This window comes from Megascapheus bottae, chromosome 10 (assembly GCF_031878675.1).
Source record: "Megascapheus bottae isolate mThoBot1 chromosome 10, mThoBot2.hap1, whole genome shotgun sequence".
Taxonomy (NCBI): Eukaryota; Metazoa; Chordata; class Mammalia; order Rodentia; family Geomyidae; genus Megascapheus; species Megascapheus bottae.
In genome coordinates, this window is record NC_143518.1 from 20,256,995 (window position 1) to 20,275,816 (window position 18,822).

The 18,822-nt window shown below is 43.3% G+C and overlaps 1 protein-coding gene across 1 annotated transcript in view; it reads right to left on the reverse strand.

Moving 5' to 3' along the window:
- The window catches only part of Cacna1e (calcium voltage-gated channel subunit alpha1 E), a 446,101-nt gene that overhangs the window by 48,068 nt on the left and 379,211 nt on the right, over positions 1-18,822 (reverse strand). Inside the window, exons 24-29 of the mRNA XM_090340308.1 lie at positions 18,016-18,178; positions 16,576-16,705; positions 15,817-15,876; positions 14,998-15,104; positions 3,377-3,388; positions 1,763-1,859 (exon numbers count right to left, since the gene is read on the reverse strand). Coding sequence (XP_090196434.1) covers positions 1,763-1,859; positions 3,377-3,388; positions 14,998-15,104; positions 15,817-15,876; positions 16,576-16,705; positions 18,016-18,178 — 569 coding nt within the window. The remainder of the gene's footprint in view (positions 1-1,762; positions 1,860-3,376; positions 3,389-14,997; positions 15,105-15,816; positions 15,877-16,575; positions 16,706-18,015; positions 18,179-18,822) is intronic.

Genomic DNA, 18,822 nt, shown 5'->3' on the forward strand with positions numbered 1-18,822 from the left:
GGTTATGAGAACCCAAAAGGGAATGAGAATTGGGGTGCAGGGGAGAGTCAAGCCCCAAGTTTCTCCTCTGTGGCAGGTATGGGAGAGCAGGCCCAAACATGCCAAAGGGATTACTGGATTTTTCCCCCAAGGACCACTCACATATCCACAACCATAAATGTATGTTACATAGTATCTCCATTTTCCAGTCCCAGGATTGAGCAATCTGCCCAGGTTATAGAGTGCCTATGTCCTAGAGGTGAGGCTCACATTTATGTGGGTTCTTCAAACTGTGCTATTTAACAGTTGTCTGGGGAAAAGTTTACAAAGTACACTCCTTGCCCCTCCCCTGATAGTCTAGCTTTGTTGTACTGGCATAGGCCAGAAAACTTCATTTTTGAGAAGCATCCAGGTGTTCCTGATGTAAGTGGCCTATGACTATTTTGGAAAGTTCTGTGCTCTTCTAAGTGACAATGTATGCATCCTGGCATAATCCATGAAGGTGGGGCTGGCTGTGTTGTCTGGTCAGCAGTGGCAGTAACAACATCAGCACCATGAGGCTATGAATTGGGGACCTAGAGCTTCAGCTTTCACAACAGTAGAATATTGGGCATGGTTAGATAGGTGAGTTGAATAGGCCAGCAAAGCTGAGTGGTAAAGCACACATAGAAGCAGGGAAAAAGATGGATATAGGGGCTATCAGCAGGGAGAATTTGGACAAAAAGGAGTCTAGATAATAAACATATAAAGGCCCAGGTCCTAACAATAGGAGGAACTGAATTTGAGGCAACTCACTTTCCACTTATTTTCTACTTCAACCAAAAGTAGATTATATGTTCTTGGACCATTCCTTCATCTATGTATGCTTTAAAATATGTAAGGTGAATGGCTACATAAGCCTTTCTTCTTCTAAAATTATGAATTAAACAAAAAATCATACAGACCGCAGACCACAGGGAGGGGACCTGTGGCTTCCATGTTGGAGGTCTGGGTTCATCTAATGACAGAAATCTTCCCTAGACAAAGCCACCATAAAGGCTAGAGAGCGTTAGACACTGCCTGGGTCTGACCAAGAGGCATAAACCCCTTATATTGAAATTGGGATACTGACTCGAACTGGCACCATCTTGGTGGATGACAGGGAATCAGGTTTAACTTAGAGACAAAGTTGTCCCATATCCCAGGTGATGGGTGTGCCTGAATTCTTAGGGGCAGGAGTGGGGACATGGACCATATGTTACTGTCAGTCATGGGCTATACATTCTCAAACTCCTTGTAACCCTACTCCCTGTCCTAACGCTCTGTAAGCCTGGGACAACTTAGGTAGCATTATGCCATGCCACATGTTTCCATGTTTGTGCCCTGTCCCCTGTCTCTTCTCCAGTTACCATAACACCCCACTTCAGCTCTCCATTGGAGCTGATCTGGTTTGTTGATATTGTTTTTGTGCACTTTCTTTCCTTTCTGGTTTTCATGGCTGTTTTCAGACAGTATAAGTGTATTTGTGGGGCTGCAAATCTTTGGGACAGGAATACATCTGCAGATGCTGGCCTTTTACTAAAGACTTCTCAAAATGTAGCTTCTCTGTTTTGATACCATACAACAATAAGTTTCATGAGATGTTGACTATTTTCCTTTGAAACTAAGACCTTAGGCTCAGGCAGGCAGAAAGATCCTCAATCCCTGAGAATATTTCCAGAATAAATTTCTCAAAAGCTAGCTGAGCATGTCTAAACAGAGTATGGGAAAAGGGTATTTGATAAGGATCACCTAAGAACAGTACCTTGAGTTTGGGCAAGCGCTTGATGGTTTTCAGTGGCCTCAGAACTCTGAGCACCCTCAGAGACTTGATTGTCTTGATGTCTCGCCCCTTGTTGGTTCTGCAGGGGAAAAGCCATGGGGGGGGTCATTTGAACAGGGGGTGAAAGAAAAGTTACTATATTAATAACTACAGGGTAAAAGAGGAAAGATGTAGGCAAGAGACCAAAAATTGATTTAGTACAGAATGATTTAGGCAGAATTTACAAAAGTATGTGCAGGGAAAACACTGAAAGCCTCCCTCAGTATGCACTCACCCAAATGCATATACACCCACACATGTACACCTGTACAGAGAGGCCCCCAACTTACAACTTAGGTCTTTGCAACTCTATGATGGTACAAAACTCATACATGTTCGGTAGAAACTGTACTTAAATTTTGGTCTTCTCCTCATCTAATGCTCAGCAGCATGGTGCTCTCTTGCCATGCTGGGCAGACAAGCTTCCTAGCCAGCCACAATATTATGAGGGTAAATAATACACTTTGTACTACACATACTGTGCTAAGCCAGGATGTCTGCTAGGTTAATGTTTTAAATTCATTTTTTGGACTTCTGTTATTTTCAATTCTCGCAATTTGACCTAGATGTTAGCCCCAAAAAAGCCAAGGAGCAGCTACACATGCAGAGGCTTCATGTGCACACAGACATCCAAGCCTGACAAATGAGCATTGCTTCCTCTCCCTCGTAGCCAGTCTAATGCTTCTCATCACCATCTTCATAATTTCATGGCATTTTGCTGCTTAACGGGAGATAAGAATCTCATAGACTTTTTTTTTGTTTGTTTGCCAGTCCTGGGTTGAGCTCAGGGCCTAAGCACTGTCCTTGGACTTTCTCAAGGCTAGAGCTCTACCACTTGAGCCTCAGCACCACTTCCAGCTTTTTTTGTTTGTATGTGGTACCAAGGAATCGAACCTGGGTCTTCGCGCATGCTAGGCAAGCACTTTAACCACTAGGCCAAACTTCTGGCCCTCATAGACTTTCTTGACAAAGTTAAAAATGAAAGAGTACCTCGATTGATAAAAACACAACCTTGACCAAAAAGTAAAATAAAACAAACAAAACTGAGACACAACACCCAGGCCCTGAAAACCAAGTACAGGGACAACAAGAAGAAAACATCCAGAAGTATATATTTCATCTATTTACATTCCTAAAATAGACAACTTATAAGTCAAATATTACCCAAACATTTAAGAATGAGTATTTCCCAAGATGTGGCAACACTTAATGTTTTGTCTTTGGGGTCTCAAGGGAAACAACTACTCATAAGACACTCCATTTTCTTTCGTTCTTTTTTTGTTTGACGTTCCTGGGGCTTGAACTCAGGGTTTGGGCACTGTCCTCAGGCTTTCTCAAGGCTAGGGCTCTTCTACTTGAGCCACAACATCATTTCTGGCTTTTCTATGTTATGTGGTACCGAGGAATCAAATCCAGGTCTTCATGAATGCTAGGCAAGCACTTGACCACTAGCCACACTCCCGGCCTCAGTTTTCTTTTCTGGAGGTGTCCCTCTTGCCATCCTCCTCTAACCCATTCTTTGTATCTTTTTCTTCAAAGAAAATAAAACATATTTACCCCAAAGCGTTCCTATGGAGGATCCAATCAGGAAGCAGTTATAGAAAATGGGAGGTTGGAAGAGAAAAAAAGACAGTTAGAAAACTCCAGGGAGAAAAGACTTTCATACAGTGACATGACACTGGGAAAGCACAAGCCACAAGATTCTGCCCACAGCCTTGGCATTGGCAAGTCCCAGAGTATGTGAAAGGAAGGACCCCTTCCAACTGTTCCACAGCCACCTCTCCACCCCCAGGGCAAAGCCCTTCCCAAGCACTCGTGAAACCACCTTTAACTCCACCAGTACTCCAGCTTTTACTTCAATGGCTGGAACCTACTGGAATTGTACTTTTCCAACTGTAGGCTTTCAGTTCATTTCTTGAGAAGGCTTAGACCAACTGTACTTCCAGAGACTTCACAAAATCTGGGCTGAGGGAAACGCTGTAAGCCAAAAACACTCTCTGGAAAAGCATTTCAAGTCACAGCTGTGCTTTGGGAGGACTTCTGAAGGAGGACATGTGACTTCTCTGACACATCCTCTGATGCTTCTCCAACGCTCTATCACAGGTATGCAGAAAACTACATTTTTAACAATCAAATGTCTGTCATTTTTGAACTGTTCACTGTGGAACTTTTAGAAATCCTTTGTCTTGCTCTAGTGGTATGGAAAAAGAGTGACAGAAGGAAAGAGACAGAGAGAAAGAGATGGGGGAAGAAAATGCAGAAGATGAGGAATAGGAAGAAGAGGAAGTAGAGGAGAAAGAAGAGGAAGAGGAGGAGGAAGAGAGGATGAGGGGAAGAGGAAGTAGAGGAGGAAGAAGAGGAGGAGAAGAATAAGTGAAAGAGAAAGGAGGAGGAGGAGGAAGAGGAGGTAGAGGAGGAGGAAGGAGAGGAAAGGAGAGGGGGGAGGAGGGGGAGGAGGGGGAGGAGGAGGAGGAGGAGGAGGAGGAGGAGGAGGAGGAAGAGGAGGAGGTGGAGGAGAAACTCAAAGCCAAAGCATAAAATGTCTTTGTAACAAAAACAAGAACTTAATTTTAACTTTTTGAATATTTATTTTTTTTATTCTGGGCCAACCTCTGTGCTAAACACTTCCAATGCATATCTTTCTTTAAATTTCTTAGTGATTTTTAGGGGACAGATTCTATTCTCTATCTCATGTTTAAAGAGTTTAAGTGAGTTGTCAGTGAGGGGACTGGAACTCAGCTCAGGTTTTTGAGCTTTGAAACTCTGACTTCTATCAGTAAGCCTCTCTGTACCAGCACATTTGGTTCAGTGTTCTAGCAAACAGCTCACTGAATGTCAGAACTGGAAAAGATCCCTGAGGTCTATTTATTCACAAAGGATACCAGGGCCCTAAGAGGAAGTACCCTGGATGAGACCACCACACGAGTGAACCCAGAGCCACAAGTAATAGTGCATCTCAGGATCCCTGTGGGCTGTTGCTCTGACCAAGTGTCCAGAGTTCTTAGTTGCTGGTTGCTACAAAGGTTTCCTCCTGTCCTTTCTTAGCTTTTCCCCATATATCACAAACCTCTGTGACACCATTGTTATGTCATGAACAAATACATCTAACTGCCATTTTACTCAGGAAATAATTCCACATTCAAAATTATATTTATTTCCACTGTAAATGCCAAATAAAATAGTGACCTGGGTATTAAGTAGAAGACCTATAGCCTTAAATACTTAATGTGGCAATCTCCACAGGTTCAGAGGATAGAACTACCTTCCTTTCAGTGGTAACAGCATCTTCTCACATAGGAGACTAGCCATTCATAGGTCAAACATACCCTATACCTTCCTAATACAAGTACCTCTGCAGTCCTTAATTCATGTCAAGCATAATACAAGGAAGACAGACCTCAAATAAAGTACACTAAGAAAAATGCAAGCTTCCATAGGAGAAAGGGAGTCATGTGATTGACACTTGATCAAAATGGCAACATAAATCACTCTCTTGTCCTCAAAGTCTTATTTGTCTTGAGAATACCCTATGCCAGATGTGGTGGTGTAAATGTGCACCCCCAGCTTCTGGGAGGTATAGGAAGATCATGGTCTGAGGAGACCCCAGATGAAACTGTGAGACCCTATCCCAAAAGTAACAAATCATACAAAGGATAAGGGGCTCAAATAGTAGAATGTCTGCCTAGCAAGCACAAGGCCCTGAGTTCAAAAGCACCTATGCCTTTAAGTAGCTGTAAAAACAATGCATTTCCTATGAAAATTAAGGAAAATTAAAAAAAATATTTTAGAAGACAATCTTCAAATCTTCAAACAATACTTGCACATTGCATTTTGTTAACATAAACATTGATGTTAAAATTGCCATTTGAAATGAAAGATGTATCAGATAACAAAGCTATAGAGTTAGAGAAAGCCACAACAATTTAGTTCTCACTAATTAAAACCTATTAACATTTGTGTATGGACCAGGCTGAAGTAACTCTGTTCCAGATCCATTATTAAACCAACAAGTTTGGGAGTGAGGAGGGAGATGTTTTAGAAACAAAGAGAATAAGCTCTATAAGCACTTTCAGGCACATTGTTATGGAAATAATTCATGTGCTTTTAACAAGTCATCTAAATAGCTATTTTATAATATTACTACTCATTGTTATTAAATGTTTTATCAGGATGTTTTATGTTACCTAGCAAATTTGTAAAATTTGTAAGAGGCTTAAAAATTGACTTTAATGCTAAAAGATGAGGCTAATTTCACATGCTCGGATATAACTGGTCTCATTTTAATTAGGGCCCAATGGCCAGTCATTTAACCATTTATTTTCTATTTTCTGAGACGTGCCTGGATGATTTTCGGAGATGGGGGGAAAATATCATGTTTTCTCTCATAAAAGATGACAATTGTCAGTAAAAGATGACAATTTTCTATTTAATTGTCAAGTTGTCCTCCAGAACTTTCTATCACCTGTAATCATTGAGCATTCATAGACTTATTCTTCTCCAGCTCCCTTCTACAAAGGACGTGCTCTTATGCTGCTTTTTGCTAAGAACTGGCTTTTCCTTCCAGTGGGTTAGAACAAGGACATCAGACAGAAGAATCCTTCATTTTTTTTTTTTTGCCAGTCCCAGGGCTTGAACTCAGGGCCTGAGCACTGTCCTTGGGCTTTCTCAAGACTAGAGCTCTACCACTTGAGCCACAACACCACTTCTGGCTTTTTTCTATGTATGTGGTATGGAGGAATTGAACCCCGGTCTTTGTACATGCTAGGCAAGCACTCTACCACTACGCCAAACTCCTGGCCTCCTTCATTTTTTAAACATCATGACTTTAGCCCTCCTCACAAGTCCAGGTGGTGACAACCTGAGAGCCTGAAAGAATCTTTTACCTTAGCGGAAAGGTTTGGCTCACAGGGATGAAAGTCTGGCAGAAGGCAATGCTGCACGAGTGTCTTGCTGAAGTGCCTAGACCATTATTTGGTAGACAAAAATAACTGCCATTTATTTTACAATTTACTACATTCTTGATTCTGTATTAAACACTAAAGATAGTGTACCTTATTTAATTCTCATAAAATCAAAATGAATTGTTTTTGCGAGTCCTGGGGCTTGAATGCAGTACCTAGGCTCTCTCCTTGGGTTTTCCCAAAGCTAGTATTCTACCAATTGAGCCACAGCACCACTTCTGGCTTGTTCTGTGTACGTGGTACTGAGGAATTGAAGCCAGGGCTTTGGGCATACTAGGCAAGCACTCTACCCTAGGCCATGCTCCCAGCCCATAACTAGTTAGTTTTAATTTCTACTTAGATGTAACAAAGCAAAATCTCAGAGAATTAAGGTAGCTAATAATCAATAAAACTGGGATCTTCTTCAAAGTTTGCCAGAGTCTAAAATATCACATGTGATGTATGATGTTATAATGCCTTCTAAAACCCAAGTAGCTATTGGAAGGCTTTTACCAAACTAGGGGACAGCACAATAACAAGGCTTACATACTAAGCTATCAGTCTTACTCCTCTCAATAAGATTAGGGTTTGGTCATGTAATGAAATGTTACAGAAAAAAATCAAGATGTAATAGTTCTGGGATTCCCTTCTCCATCTGGCCCATAGGTCTTGTCTGTCTCGAGGACAAGTCCATATCAAGACACTGCTCTGACTTTACAGAGATCAATGGCTTGGAAATAACCAAAGAATCATTCTGTAGGGAGTTTTATGTGATATATAAAACACTGAACTTGAATTCAGTAAGCTTGCTCAAGATTTGGCTTTGCTACTTACTTATCATTTGGTCCCACTAGCCAAACCTCCAACAATTGACTTCTTAACTATAAGACAGGACAATCATATAATCAATGAAATAAACAGTACATGAAAATGAGGACATTTCCTCACTTATATGGATATGGATAAGGCCAAGATCATCTGCTTTGTCACTTCTTATCTGCTGCCACTTAGGGATTATTTTCTTTCCAGTACGTTTTGGCATCTCCAAGTCACTTATGTGCTTAAATCCATGATCCATCTGTCACTTTTGTTCAGTGACCAGAGGACTGGCTCCTGCTAAGTCTTCAGCGCATAATCCTTTCCTTCTTGTACAGGGGCCTCAATGAGTCACACACACACACACACACACACACACACACACACACACACACACACACACAGAGAGAGAGAGAGAGAGAGAGAGAGAGAGAGAGAGAGAGAGAGACAGAGAGAGAGAGAGACAGAGAGAGAGAGACAGAGAGACAGAGAGACAGAGAGAGACAGAGACAGAGAGAGAGACAGAGAGACAGAGAGAGAGACAGAGACAGAGAGAGAGACAGAGAGACAGAGAGAGAGACAGAGACAGAGAGAGAGACAGAGAGACAGAGAGAGAGAGACAGAGAGACAGAGAGACAGAGAGACAGAGAGACAGAGAGGAGGGACTTTTGCAAAGTTTCTCCTTTTCAATGCACATGACAACTGGAAGGTATTTTTGTCCAAGCTCTGAGAAGCTGCAGGAGGCAGCAAGAGCATCTGTTTCCCAGCACTTTTGTTTTTCAGTCTGGTGATTAGCAAACTAACTTATATTTCTCCTTAGTCTTTATATTCTAAACATATTCAAAGACCCTTCATCTGCTGATCTCTCTTGCTGATTGAAGGGCAGCCAATATATTCCCCCAGCTGGAGATTGATTTGCAGTGCTAGGCGGTACTCTGGTGAATGGATTAAGCAGATGGCTGTGAGGTCACATGACCTGGGTTGATACTTCCCATCACAAAATCTTTTGTTCTAAATACTTTTTTTTTTTTGCCAGTCCTGGACTTGGGCACAGGGCCTGAGCACTGTCCCTGGATTTTCTCAAGGCCAGGGCTCTATCACTTGAGCCACAGCACCACTTCTGGCTTTTTGCTACATATGTGGTACCGAGGAATCGAACCCGGGTCTTCGTGCATGCTAGGCAAGCACTCTACCACTAGGCCAAACTCCCGATCCCTGTTCTAAATACTTTTAAGCCTAGAGGGTACTATGATAAATTTCTACTAATCATAGAACTGGGCTTTTCCGAAGGCTGTGACAGCTTACTTTCAGTACAGAAGGCTTTTGGTACATGGGGCCAGATACTCCCATTCTTGATAACTATATGAAGTTGTATTCTCCCATGAGATCCTATTTACAGCCAATCACCTCCCAAATGTTTGCTATGGATAAAGAGAAATACTTGGACATGTACACTAATGTGGATAAACTTTCTACAAGTACACGCCTATAGGTAGCATCTCAGTAGCCTCAATGTCACTGCAAAAGAATACATTTCCCATTGTTTACCATAAAACATTCACACTAAGAGTCAATGCCAAAAGCAGAAAGACTACGATGTTCTTTTAGCAGAGCCTCGATGTTGATTCCTTTCCTGATATCCCTGTCAAGCCCTGCTTTCAAGAAAGCAAGGGTGTAACTCAGCCAATGGACACTCAAAGAAATCACAAGCATTGATCACTTTTCTTGTCTGTGTCTGGTGCAAAACTAGATAAAGTCACCTTCAAGGCAACTCAAACACTATAGAGTTTCAAAAAACAACACCCTTCTATCTGCTCACTGCTAGAAATTTCCAGTTAATCACAGCTTTCCTTTCTTTTGTTTTTGCCAGTCCTAGGGCTTAAATCCAGGGCCTAGCCACAGTCTCTGAGCTTTTTATGTTCAAGGCTAGCATTCTACCACTTGAGCCATAGCTCCACTTCCAACTTCTTGGTGACTAACTGGAAATAAGAGCCTCATGACTTTCTTGCCCAGGCTAGCTTTGAGCTGAGACCCTCATAGCCTCCTGAATAGCTAGAAGTAGTATGAGCCACTGGTACCTTCTTAAATTCACTGTTAGGGGGTAATCTGAGACCTAAAATTCAATTTTAATCTGCAATTGCCTTCCAGAGTAGAGGAACTAGATGGCTTGTCCACAGTTAATAGGTCTTCTTTTCATGAAGCAGGATTTTGTCTCACTTTTACTCCTATAAAATGAACATGTAGTCACAGCTTCCTGTGGGAGACACCTTCCTCTCAGCTCTAACAAGAAGAGCCATCAAGAAAGAGTCTTACAAGCCCAGTTTGAGGTGTGAGGGGGAATCACCTTCAATTCAGGTCAGAGTGAAAAGCAAGGGGAAAGGCAAGGAGGTTGTCAGCATTTCTGACAGAATAGTCACTGCCTTCTTTGTTCACATTCCTACCTTCAGAAGCATTACAACTGCACACAAAGTCAGAACAGAGGGAGCAGCTCTTGTGGCTCCACAGGATGCTTCCAAATCTCAAATTTTCTACGCCAGTGTGCTTCATTGAATGCATTTGGAACGAGCTCAGCTGTTATGGCTAGCCTGGAATGCATTCAAGAGACCTTATGCCTCTTAGCCATGAGGGCAGGGTGTAAAGTGTCAGGAAAGTGACACACTTCAATGAAAGGAATGTAATAAAAGCTAATGTGGGAACTCCAGTTCCTTCTGGCACCAAGAGGCAGACTGACTCATGTCTTTGCTTCTGGCTAAGGACTGAATAATGAAAGGCTTAAGTGTGGCTGTGAGCCAGATCTCCTTGAGTGCCAGGGGAGTCCTGACCTCAGCTGATGTCCCGTTACCACAGCAATGAGAAGCTCTGACATCAACATCAGCCACCAGAGAGCTGCAGGGCTCTGAATGATACATGGGCCACAGAAAGTCTTCAGGTGTGTATGGTGGGGGGAGCAAGAAGGAAGGAGATATAGGGGGCTGGATGGAAACAGAACTAATTGTGCTTTCCCTACTAAAACATTGGTGCCAGCAAACAACTGGCTACAAGTTCACCGTGGAGAATGCCACCAGAAGCTCACCTGACTGTGCGACTTGAACTTATGAATCACATTGTAGAGCGTAGAAATGAAGGGGGTGAGGATACAGGGTACATTGCCACACCTCAACATTCTAGGCCTCTTCTGGGTTTCTTCTCACATAATGTCCTTCCCCACTTGCCTGCTTGAATCTCTACTAAACTTGGAAGACATGAACCAGAGGATGCAGACGGCATCATTTTTATGTGCAGAATCCTTAAAGGCTCACAATGTAAGCAACGGAGTGCTCTCCTGACTTCACAAGACAGCTGAAGACGTGTGAGGCTGTACTGACTGTGTAAATGTGCCTACTCGGCAGGTACCCAGAAATGCCAAGGCTGTAACCATCTCTGCCTTCCCACCCAAGGAAGTAGAAATGATGGCCACAGCGTGTAAGGGAAATGGGGGAAAGCAGTTTCCAGCCCTAGGGAGAAAATACTTAGCACCTGAAAGAATGTCTCCTTTTTCAGAAAGAAAAGGACAAAAGACAAAGGTCTGAGACCCACTCACTCACCAGATTTTTCTTGAAACTGCAGGGATAAAAAGGCACAGCTCGGGATATTTATAGTTGGCAAACACTTTGTCTCCATAGAAGAAATTGTGAGAGAATCAAGGAGAGCTGTTTTGACTCTACTCATACGCTGCTCATCTCTAGTGATGCTGCCCTTAGCTAGAGACCCAAGTGGTCTTATAAATGCTTTGTAATGTAAAGCAGATTTGCAAGAGCAGAAAAGTTGTAGTATGGATATCCTTCCAATGGCTTTCCTATCCCCTGGTATGCCCACTGATGACAGAAATGCCCGTCACCTTCTCCCCATGTTTCCAAATACAACTGTCAGGTTTACATTATAAAGAATCCCTTCGCTTGATGTATGCAGCTATAGAGAAGATATTTCTCTCCCACTACTGCATACATGGCACATATGCTTATAGAAAATATACATAAGGGCCGATGCAGACCTGTGTGGCAGGTCTCAATGGACATGCAGCTTTCTTGAGAATTCAGCTGAAGGCCATCCCCTCTCCTTGCTCTTGGGAGCTGGGCTAGGTCCCGAGAAACCTCTGGGCCAGCAGTGATAGAAGCAATGCCAAGTCATCTGTAGTTTCTGAGGAGTTGCGTAATGATGCTACCATGGCAACCACCATCAGATGCTCACACTGACTGAGCTGTAGCCCTTGCAGAAACCTCACCAGGGTGAAGTTCAATTTCAAGGAGAAAAGAAAGAGACTATAGTGGGGTAAGGTGATCTGAATGATGAACACTAAGTGGAACAAATATATGCAATATGATGATGAAAGTCACAGTAAGGAGGTATTTGACAAGCCTGCAGACAAGCTTATGTTAGGCTTCCTGTTGGGTCCCTGACTATGTGGTACATGAGCTCAGTAACTCCATTCCACTCGGTGCCCAAGTTCCACCCTCACTCTGTTAGGAAGCCAGACTACTTCTAACCCTACCAATAAGAGTGGATAGCTGAATTCTCAGGTGTTCCCAAGAGGGAATGGAAGAGAGAAGGGTTAAGATGCATGAGCTTAAAGGTAACAGAAAGCATTCGCTGGAACTCAGCAAACGTAATGACAGCCAGAGAAAGGGACAGAGGGCTGGAGGGATTGCTCTTTCAGTGGAGAAAGGGGAGACAGAATGGATTTGGCAAGCTTACAATGATGATTATAAAGGAGAATGGATGGAGGAAAATGAGAAATTCCTATCCACATTTCAGAGAGAAATGAAGAGAAAATTGAAGATGAGTCACTGAAAGCAAGGGATGGACTATAACTCAATCTATCACAAAGCATGGACACCCCAAACCAGGGAATTTATGGAGTCTCTTGTACTGTACCTAGTTTGAGGACCAACAGAGAAGCTTCATCTCTGGGGCTATTAAGGCTTCCCATGCCACTAGCACCAAAGCCACCAGTGCCATGTTTCAAAGAGCACAAAGAAAGAACAAGACAGATGACAACCCTACAGCACAACAGTGTTACTTTGAGTCGGAGAAATGACAGCAGGATGGTGGACACAGGGCAGGCATACCTGCAGAGGCTTCCTCTGAATGGTGCCTCCTTCCCTGCACAGGCACCAAGAAAGCCTGTATAGTTGCCAAGCACATAGGCATAGGCAGTGAAATATGGAAGAAACAACTGAATTTGGGACCAGCCTGCATCCATCTTCTACCTTTTGCATACATTATACCGCAACATATACTTGGATCCTACATTCAGGCTTTCTGACAGAATGGGGTAATATGAAAGATAAAGCAGAGAATTAACACTTCTTGATCACACACATTGCCTGGCCCTGTGCTAAGTATTTTATACACCTTATCTTGTCTCCATTTTTGAGATAACAACCTTTAGTTAAGTTTAATATCTTGTTGTATTGCTCATGGACAAAGCCAGAAAGGAGCTAAAATATAAATTGTGCCCTGCCTTACCTCACAGTCCACATTTTTACTCTCCTGTCCCTATTACCCATGAGCACCATTCTTCTAAAGACTGGGTCAAGTTCTTTCCTATATGCTTCCCTCTCCATCTGTTACTCATCAAAGATGGACAAGTATTCTACTGTGATCAAAATAAGAGGGAAAAACAGTGTGATGAATAATGTAAGCAAATGAACTGATACAATGAGAAGGGAAACTGGCCTTTGAAAAACCCAAGGGTTATATTTTATCTCTAAAACAAAAATAGATGGGCTTCCTTAGGACAAAGATACACTCTAAAACATCTCCCAAGGAGAAGTTGCTAGAGGGCCCCTTGCTAGAGCAAAGGTTGGTTCTTTCATGGATTCTGTATGTGTGAGGAAACACCCACCATGCTGGAAGTTTCTTTGGGAAGAGTTGAGACATGTTTTCTTTGTGTGGGGTCAAAGGTAACTGAGTCCACACAACTTTATTGGGGTTGGAATCAAGTGTGCCTGGCGACTAAACACACTGGAATTACCTACTTGCTAACTGATTTAGGGATCACCAACCAGATCGAACTAGGCTGTCTTTCAGAGGGTGCCCCCAATATAGCAGCAGCAAGGAACATAACTTGATCCTAGGATTTGGAAGATCTTAAGATTCTGAGCAGAGCTGGGGACTCTCAGGACTCCAATAGACAAAGCATCCATTCCTTTATCCTAGGCTATTTGAGGAGTGTTCATGCTTCGCTTCCCTACCTCTTACTTTGCCAGGGTGAAGGATAGCAGTATTTGGGAAAATGTGTGGTGGACAATCCCTGCTAAACCCTTGTACCTAGGTAGGAAGATCTGTAAAGACATCTTGTCCTTTCCCTCATACAGCTGTGGTCAGTAGCAGTGGCTCACTCCCATATGCTTCCTGTGCCTTATGAGAAAGAAAACAGAGTTGGCCTTCCTCAAAATAGGAGGCTACTGCCTATATTCAAAATGACTGGAAGGATGGCTCAAGGAATCCTCCTAGCCATCCACTGGTGGTAGGTGGAACAAGGTACAAAGCTCAGAGGAATCTTTCATCCTCTTGGGGTGCTGCCCAATCTGTTTAGCAAAAAGGCACATCACTGAGCACATCCTTATCTATGTTCCAGGTATATCCAAGAGTGCTAGGAGTTTCCCTTCCTTGGTTGAATTCCACAGGAAATGTAGTTGAAAACCTGCTACATGTGTGTGCTGGGGCAGAACCACTTGAGGGACTTTTTTAAACCTTTTTCTCTTTTTCTGTTTTGGAACCAGGGATCAAACTCAGGGCGTAGCACTTTCCAGAAGAAACCTTTGCCACTGCGCTACATCCTAGCTCTCCCATACGTAATGGGTCTTCTAAATGGCTTAAGCCCATATTTCTTAAGTGCATGACCAGGGAAGGTTTGGCGAGTTCTTTCTTTTGCAGATTAAGCATGTCAGTATTTGTGTGTCCCTTGACTAGCCTGCAGTTATCCCCAAGCAAAGAACCTTTCTATGCTCAGAATTCTAGTATCCTCAATTTTGTTCCCCCTACCCTTCCAGCTATGTTTTTTTTCAGGCTTCTCTACAAATAAAAGGCTATGTCAATTGTCCTTGGATTTGTCTCTGAATGCACAGAGACACTCCCCATACCCTGAGCACCTGCCTGTGCTTACACATCTCTGGGAATGAAGTCTTCAGTACTTCTGACTTCTCCCCACTGCTGTTTCCTGCTCTTGCTACTTCCATCTGGCCATTTGAGAAATGGTAGCTAAAACTGGGAAGCCCTCAGAAGCTCTGTTGAGGGCACCTGGCAAGTAGCCTTCCAGGTCAGACCTCTTTACTACTACTGAGTGTGTCATTTCTCATGTTGGCTCAAGAGATAGTTTTAAATCAGCCCATTTCTAGGAAGAAGAAAGAAAAGGGGAAAACCAGTTAAGAAGCCACTTACGCCAAAGCAAAGGCCACCAAGGCACCAACCACCACCACAAAGTCCAGGATATTCCAGAGGTCTCGGAAATAGGATCCATCCTGCAGAATCAAGCCCTGGTCTATCATCTGCAGGAAAAGGGTTAGAATAGCTGTGGATGAGCCTGTGGTACAGGAGACACCTGCCCTGGGCTCCAGTTCATCATGCCAGTGCCTTCGCTGCTACTGTCTGTGTACTCAACCTCACACTGAGCTTTACGCGTTAGAGAGCCATCTAGCAGGCTCTCTCCAAATCCTGGGTACCTTCTTATTAGCCACTTGGGTTGGACAAGACTCCTCTGTCACCATGGAACCCTTAGTTCCTCCTTTCCTTGATATTTAGAGCTTCAGATATTGCCTCACACTAACAGACAAGGAAAACCAAGATGGATAAAACTGGGAATAAAACAGATCTGTTCAGCATTAGGTGGTTGGGAAGATATAATTGGGACCATCGGGTAGTTGGAAGGGACGAAGTTCAGGAAGACTAACTTACCTACCTAGGCCTTCACCTTGGCATGTACCCAAGCTCAAGCCAGGAAGCACATTGTTCAGGAGAGTGCAATCCTCAGGCTCTCTGCCCACCCATTACCTGCTTCCTGTTCACCTATGGGCACAGGTCTACACTATCCAAACATAGTCAAGCAACCATATGTCCTTGTGATTTGGCAACCAAAGGAGAGCTCAGCAAAAGATTTCCTGTCATGGTCTTGTAATGGCATCTTTAGGAAGGGCCATTAAGTGAAGGAGACAGGTGACCCACTCAAACCCTACAGCCAGGTTTGCTCCAGAGGCTTTTTACCTTTATAACCATTTCAAAGGTGAACACGCCTGTGAAAACGTAGTCAAAATACCTCAGGACCTGTAAGATATATGAAACAGAAAGGAAAGAGGACCAGGTGACGCCTCCAGAGTGCATCCACATACATTAATACATATAGTTTTGCACAGCCTCTACCCATTCTCATCGTAGAACATATGATTGAAATTCCAACTTCTAGGTATGCTGAGAAGTAGCAGGAGGCATGAAGGGGCCATGGAACCTTCTGGAATCGTACAACTTAGAACTGGGCTTCTTGAGTTTGAATCTTTCCACAAAACTTTCACTGCAGCTCAGGCTCAAAACATGGAATCCTTGTCAGTTCCTAACTGCTTATATCCTGACACACATTCCTGTGTGGGCCCCCAGAAGATAGCTCAAATCTGTGAGATAGTGCTACCACTCTCCAACTCGACACACATCACCTATGATCATGTCAGATCCTACATCCAAGCCCTTAGGTATCTGCAAATCTTCAAAGCTCTGGCTGGCTCAGGATGCATGGACTCCATTGCTGGAGCATAAAGGCACCACAGTGTCGATGGATCTTGGGGACTTGGCCAGAACTTTCTTCTCTTAGGGAGAACTATGAACTTTTTAAGGGACAGGAATGATCAATAGCTCCATGCTTCCTCATTCCCCCACAACCTCTTCACCATCTCAGTCATCTCTGATGTTTGAGGGGAGGGACTAAGAGGTAGTGGCCTGTAGGGGGCACTGCCCCGCCCTCCTTGTACCTACTTTGTTGCGCTCTGAGTTGGTCAGAACAGGGTCTTCAGCTGCCAGGGCAATGCTGCTGGCTGCAATCACCAGAAGGATACACATCTCGAAGTAGCGCAGGTTCACAATATAGTGGCAGGCCCTGCGGATCCTGTGGGGTGGAGAGGCCTTGCTGAGCTAGCCATGTGTCTTTTCCATGCTCCTCCATCTCACTCCCTGTGCCTTACCCACTGACCTCTTCCAGACAGCCATTTCCTTGCCAAGGGAAGCCACCAGGGAGAGCAATTTAATTTCTCAGGCACTATGCTTTCAAGCCCCCATGGGAGAAGGTAATCAGATTGGTTAGAGCTATGGCACGCAAGATACATTGTCTGCAAGCACGCTATGTGGGAGCAGTCTGCCTCAGACTACACAACCTCAAGGAGGCTCTCTGGTACCTTCCAATGCATCCTGGTATCTTCTCTACTGTAACAAAAATTCTGGGATTTCAGTAAACTACAATGACTCAAGAAACAGAAAAACAGAACTTGATTCTAAGTCTCCAATAACAGGTCTTCATGCCTTCCATGCTATGTTGATAAAAAAAAAATTCCTTACCAGGCCGGGAGTGTGGCCTAGTGCTTGCCTACCATGTACAAAGGTACATGGTTCAATTCCTTGGTACCGAGGTTCAATTCCTCAGTACCACATAAACAGAAAAGGCTAGAAGTAGTGCTCTGGTTCAAGTGGAAGGATACTAGCCTTGAGAATGCCCAAGGATAGTGTCTAGTCCCTGAGTTCAAACCCCAGGACTGGCAAAAATAAAAGTATCTTTACACTATATAGTACTACAGGATTATATACCCATCTCAGACGACCTGGCAACTTTAACTCAAGGTATTTCCATCCCAGTGCTCCTTCTGAACCTGGTTCAAGTGGTCACCAATGCCTCTTTGTCCCACAGGTCCCAGAAACTGGTCTACATATCATTTACAGATCAGAAGGCAGCTGCTCTTTCCTAAACACATCCTTCCCAAACCTAACCTTTTAGATTTGTCAAACACTCCCACCACCTTTCTCTGTTCTTTTGATAAACTCACCAGCAGGACAGAAGATCTGACTGTCTGCTATGTGAGTTTTTCATATCTTTTAAAATCTCAGAATCCAATGGATGATCCTGTCACCCCAACGTCCATAGCCTCAGCTCTGTCTTCCTGCAGCATGTCTGTAATACATCTTTACTCCTCCCTTTTGCCATTTGTCTCATAGTATTTTTCCTATATCCTATCTTCAGTTACTCTGGACACTGCAGACACTCAATGACTCCTCTTACTATTGGATCCCAAGGTACTTGTGTATCTGGCCAACCAATACCAGAGAGGTCCAGGAAGATGATTCATTTCTTCCTTCTCACTATTCTGCTCTGGCTCAATCCCTGGCTTTCTGCCCTACCACCAAAAGGAATCTGTGAGGGTATCTTACGGATTCGTGGTGCTGAAAATGAACATGGAGCTGTGTGGCACCATGGCTTTGCCCGTCTCACGCCTCTCCTTTTTCTTCTTCTTTTTCTCCACTTCTTCCTCTTCTTCCTCTTTGACCTCTGCCTCCTTCAAAGGACTGGCTTCTCCATCAGTTTTGTTACTAACTGCAAAAGGAACATGGTGAAACCATCAGTGACCTGGCTACATGCGTGTTGTCTTTGAGTTTTATGTGGACAACATGAATGGGGTAGAGATCCAGATACCCCCACAAGACACCCAAAAACACTGGGAATATTGTTTAATATTACATTGATTGAATGCCTTCTTCTCCTTACCCTCATTTGAATTTTATGTGGGATAGCCCTTTATGCTATATAAATGATAACAATCATGTTCCTTCTTTTATGATTGAACTTTTACAATCTGGCAAACAATAACTTATAGTCTCTGCAAACAGAAACTGCTTCTCTTTTATGACATGCATAAAGGTTGCCCATTACAAACTCTTGATTATTTAAACTACTTATTAAACTTTCGCATCAATGTACCCTGCATGGCATATTTATTGTTCCCATCCTATAGGTGGGAAAAATCAAAGCTTAGGGAACTTCAGTATTTTCCTATAAAGCTACTATAGATTCCTAATATGAAATTCTCTATGCCTTCAGTGAAGTCATATTACAGTGGAAAATTTTAAGAAACCATTACTCTGTTTGCAGCTGCCTTTCTGGCTGTGCCTTTTCTGGTCGTGATAGATGTAGAAACGAGAATGCAATATTCATGCGAATATGGGTCCTTGACTATATTC